The sequence below is a fragment of the Protomyctophum parallelum genome, assembly GCF_964188405.1.
Source record: "Protomyctophum parallelum genome assembly, chromosome: 12".
Lineage (NCBI taxonomy): Eukaryota > Metazoa > Chordata > Actinopteri > Myctophiformes > Myctophidae > Protomyctophum > Protomyctophum parallelum.
Genome location: NC_139712.1, coordinates 35,482,308 through 35,487,307, shown reverse-complemented (window position 1 = coordinate 35,487,307; position 5,000 = coordinate 35,482,308). Strand labels below are relative to the sequence as shown.

The window sequence follows — 5,000 nt, the reverse complement described above, 5'->3', positions numbered from 1 at the left end:
GGCATCTTAGAGGCAAATATTGTACTTTTTTTTTTTTTTTAGATTTTTTTTTTTGCGGCTTACGCCTTTATTGATTTTTTAAGGGATAGAAAGTAGGCTGACAGGAAACGGGAGAGAGATGGGGGGATGACATGCGGTAAAGGCCGTGTCGGGTCCGGGAGTCGAACCCGCGGCACACCGCGACTGGATCACCAGTCCGGTGCCCAGACCGTTACGCTACGGCCTGGGCCAATATTGTACTTTTAATCAAGCACATTTCTTTGACAGCTTTACTTGCTAGTTTACTTGCATATTGAATGAGTAATTAATACAATTATTAATCAAAACTTTTGTACAGTGTACTTCAAGCTCACAGTTCGGCAATTTTTCAAAAGCCGAAGTATAAAATTGCGTTCAAGTGGTTAATGATAAATAATTGTAATTATATAAAAGACCAAAAACATGCTATACTGTATCTGAAATATGACATTCTGCATAATGAGCACTCCAAATGTTTTGGATAATATATTTATAACTTTGACCGATTCTCCTTCCACCTCTGGACGCTAGTCTCTGATGTGAACCACGGTCTCACACTGCCACCTAGTGTCCAAACTGTTCCTCTACATGCTGCAAAAAAACTGCATAAATCAGGAATATGGTGATAAAAACTGTAATATTATTGCTGTTTTGGCAATTGTAATACATCGCACTATTAGATGACAGTAGTAATAATAGTTACTGCCCAACACTGGTTTTCAAAAGGAAAAATAAATATAGACACTAATAATTACATAAATAGAATGTGATCAGATTGACAATACATATAAATCACAGGTAATGTAATGGTATTCAAAAGTTCTATTGAATGATCCATAACATGGGGATAATCATAGACATCACTGTAAATGTATTACATTTGCAAAGATTTCACAAAGAAGAACAAGTTTGTGACATATGCATTTATTTTGTGCGAAATAATATGCGTCTTCTTGTTTTTCTTGGAAAAAATGACACCATGGGAACACTTTTCTTTACTTGTAAAACTGACGTGACAATAAAGTTGATTGTTGTGATTGTTGCAGAGAGGAGCTCAGGAGATCAGAGAGATGGTTCAGTTTCATTTCACCGGCTGGCCGGACCACGGTGTTCCATATCATTCTACTGGTCTGCTGGGCTTCATAAGACGAGTCAAAGCCAAGAGTCCTGTTCACACTGGACCCACGGTGGTGCACTGCAGGTACACACGCATTCATGCACAAACACATGCACGCATGCACGCACGTGCCCCAGTGAGCTCGTATATATCTGCTATTTGGGCCGCATGACACTTACAAAAAGACCACACTGTAAGGCAGGAACTTACACACTTAGGTCCTAATTCATTAAAAAGAAATACGCCACCGTTACACTGTGGCGGAAAGAGATATCGTATTTATCCGTCCGATCAAGCTCCGTTGAGATGACGTGTTATTCAGAGAGTGGTGTGTACCACAGGTACGCAGGCGTATCGCAGGTGTATGTCATACTGAATTCAGCGAGTGCAAAGTGATCGGAAAAGCACCCGACAACCTCATCTGCATAGATCCATGCCCCATATTGCACAATAAAAGGCTTCAAGCATGACTCAGCAGACAGCAGTTTGAGATCCGTCTGTCAAAAAAAGAAAAAAGGCTTTGCAGCCGCAAACGGCTTCACAAATTACAATAAAAATGATTGCTGGAAAGAAATCACAGCCGCGGTCACTGCTATGAATATAGCCCGCACTCTATTAATTTAATAATTCTACACATGTAGGAGCAGGACAGTTAGGGCTTTATGTTAGCCTATGTCGTTTTTGCACCATTGTATATTACCACTGTAGGCTACTATATATGTACAAACTGACATCAATCCATCAAAGGACACCAAAGGAAATAAAAAGATTTCCAAGCTTACAACGGTGCGTGCTCCGCTGAAGCAATATAATTATTATTTATTTAATTAAGTTCGGGACCAAGGCGGTGCCCACTCACACCTTTGCAGAGGTAAAACATATCCGATATTTAAAATATCGGATATATGTCAATGCAAAAGTCGTCTTTTGAGAGAGAGCTAGAGAGAGAGAGAGGGGGGGGGGGCATGGGCCCTCGACACTGTTTGCGCGATAAAGAACAGTAGCCTATACTTTCATAAGTGAATAAGTATAGGCCTATACCTCGTAGGCCTGGGATCCTCTTGTCTGAAGAAATTATAATCCAGTGAGTTTATCCAGTGAGTTAAACTATTCTGTGTGTGGCATCCATGCATGTGATCAATATCAATATAGGCTACATTATTATAAAGCAGGGGTACTCAACTGGCGGACCGCGGTCCGCGACCGGACCGCGGACCACCTCTTTGCGGACCAGTTAATAATATAAATAACATCAGATGGTACATTTCTCATGTGAAATTGCTGCGAAGGCCCCCAAAATGTCCCCCAAAGGCCCCCAAAATTCTGGCGCGCGCTATGCGCGCGCGCAGTGTGGCCTGCCAGGGCGTATAACTCCCGGCCTGATTTGGAGTTCCACTCCGGGCCTGCACTCTGCACCCCATTATTGGTTGGGTGGAAGGCGATCTGATTTGTATAAGCTTGGTTTGACCATACTAAACGGGCATAGAGCCCCGCTCTCCGATGGACGCGCGCATGGGACCGGACCTCGGTCTTATTCAAAAATGTATTTGTGGAACTTCATCATTTCTAGTTGAGGACCCCTGTTATAAAGTCTGTCCGTCATGTTTGTGAACAAGCGCGAGTGGAGGTGAGCTGGCTTAAAAATATGATATGACTGGTCGACTTTCAAACACTCTGATGTCATTCATTAGGCTAATGTGGTCTTCTATTTTTTATATAGGGCTATATAATCCTATTCATTTTCCAATGTGAATCGGATCGGCAGCACGCTGCTGTCTGCCCTCAGCTTTTATATGTTGGGGACACATGCCTACATATTTTATCTGAGATTTGGGAACAATTTATTGATTCAGCATGAAGACTAAAGCCTTCTGAATAAATCTATACGCAAGTGTATGCTTCCGCAAATTTCTCCGCCACCTAAAGACGTCCCGTAGGGTTTGACAGAGTTTCCGACCAACCTACGTGCGCGTCAAGGTCACGGCCATTTCCATGAATTCCAAATTAATGTGGGAAATCCACGTAAATGGCTTTCCGCTAGCGTCACGTAATTATATCAGCGGGAACGCGTTGAAGAATCAGGACCTTACTGTATAGGTCTAGTGACATTTAAATGTGCAAATTAACCCATTTAGACCTGAGCTCAATCCTACAAAATGTCTTCTAAATCATGACAGTTTTCTGAAAAACCTATGTTTCTATATCAGTGGTTCTCAAACATTTTCCTGTCAAGGACACCCAAAAATATCTGTATTTGGCCGCCGACCCCCATCTGAAAATATGTTGTTCCAGGAACGCCCCCCAGAAGCACGTTCGCTCTGAAAGAATAGACATTCAAAGATTTGCGCCACATTTCTACGATTTTTCAAAAATAGCAGATCTACGAGCTCGTAGCGCGGCACTCGGTGCCGCGCTACAAGCTTTAGCTATTTTTTCAATAGCTAAAGTATAACATAATGCTTAAAACACCAAACGGGGTTGCCGACGTCCTGAATGGGTTGAAAACATGAAGAAAATGCATTCACAGGCTTATGCTTTTCATTAAAAACAATTAAACAGCCTTAACGAGGACAGACTCAACTTAGAGTCCCGAAACATAGTTTGAGAACCTCTGCAATGAAGACAGTATTTAAGTGAATGTAGCCTATACTTAGTGACTTTGCACCGCTCCGCGAATGCACTCATCATACATATTATACATCTCAATGCTGTGCAGTGTTTTGTTAATCGTGTGTGTGCGTGTGTGTGTGTGTGTGTGTGTGTGTGTGTGTGTGTGTCTGTCAGTGCGGGGGCGGGCCGTACAGGTTGTTTCATAGTGATTGACATCATGCTGGACATGGCCGACAGAGAAGGAGTCGTTGACATTTATAACTGCGTACGAGAGCTGCGCGCACGAAGGGTTAACATGGTGCAGACCGAGGTAGGATCACACGCACGCATGCACACACACACACACACACACACACATACACACACACACACACACACTGGTTGATTATTATGCTGACGATTCATATGTTGGCGAAGAGCGCAATCTATCATAAAGCACTGAAAAGACCATGTGACGGAGATCTCCGTCATCGGCGGTGAATCGTCGCATTAGACTTGACGTAGATCTACGGTCAACGGATACGGAATGTGTTAAGAAGAGAACCAACATTGTACAAATGGAGCGTACAAATGGAACCATATGGATCCTAACAGGTCCATTTGGTTCCATTTGTACACTCTCAGAGTTACAGATCCGTGAGGGACCTGAGGGTCCATTTGGTTCCTAACTATCCACTTAGCTGGGGACCCCCTGGAACTCCCTCAAGGACCCCAAGGAATCACTGGTTTATGACACAGAGTGGCACAGAGTGGAGATAAGCTAATGTTAGTTAATAGGTAGGTTAAAAGAACATCCTGTTCATCTCTTTCTGTCTCCCCCTTTCTCTCTTAAAGGAACAGTACGTGTTTATCCATGACGCCATCTTGGAGGCGTGTCTATGCGGTGACACCACCGTGCCAGCCAATCACCTGCAGTCGGTCTACTATGAGATGAATCGATTGGATCCTCAGACCAACAGCAGCCCAATCAAAGAAGAGTTCAGAGTAAACACGCCCCCCCATACTCATCCTATTAAATAATAATCATAATCAAAGTTTGGAACTATACAATAGTGTTTGTAACTTATACGTGAATGCACATAGGCCCTTTTTCCACCAGTTGGGAACCAGTTCACTTCTTTTTTGGGTTCAGAGCCAGAGCTCCAAAATTGGAACGTTGATTAGGAATTGAGTGTGTAAAACCATATAATTAAATTGTTATCGCCATGAAACTTCCCCAGTTGATTACTTACACAAATACAATGGTTTATTGTAT

At 42.7% G+C, this 5,000-nt stretch overlaps 1 protein-coding gene across 2 annotated transcripts in view; it reads left to right on the top strand.

Annotated features, from left to right (window-relative positions):
* Positions 1-5,000, top strand: part of LOC310868026 (receptor-type tyrosine-protein phosphatase mu-like) — a 123,206-nt gene that overhangs the window by 115,473 nt on the left and 2,733 nt on the right. For both annotated transcript variants that reach the window (XM_083778231.1, XM_083778230.1), the window contains 3 exons: positions 1,065-1,219; positions 3,920-4,055; positions 4,580-4,729. In XM_083778231.1, coding sequence (XP_083634357.1) covers positions 1,065-1,219; positions 3,920-4,055; positions 4,580-4,729 — 441 coding nt within the window. The remainder of the gene's footprint in view (positions 1-1,064; positions 1,220-3,919; positions 4,056-4,579; positions 4,730-5,000) is intronic.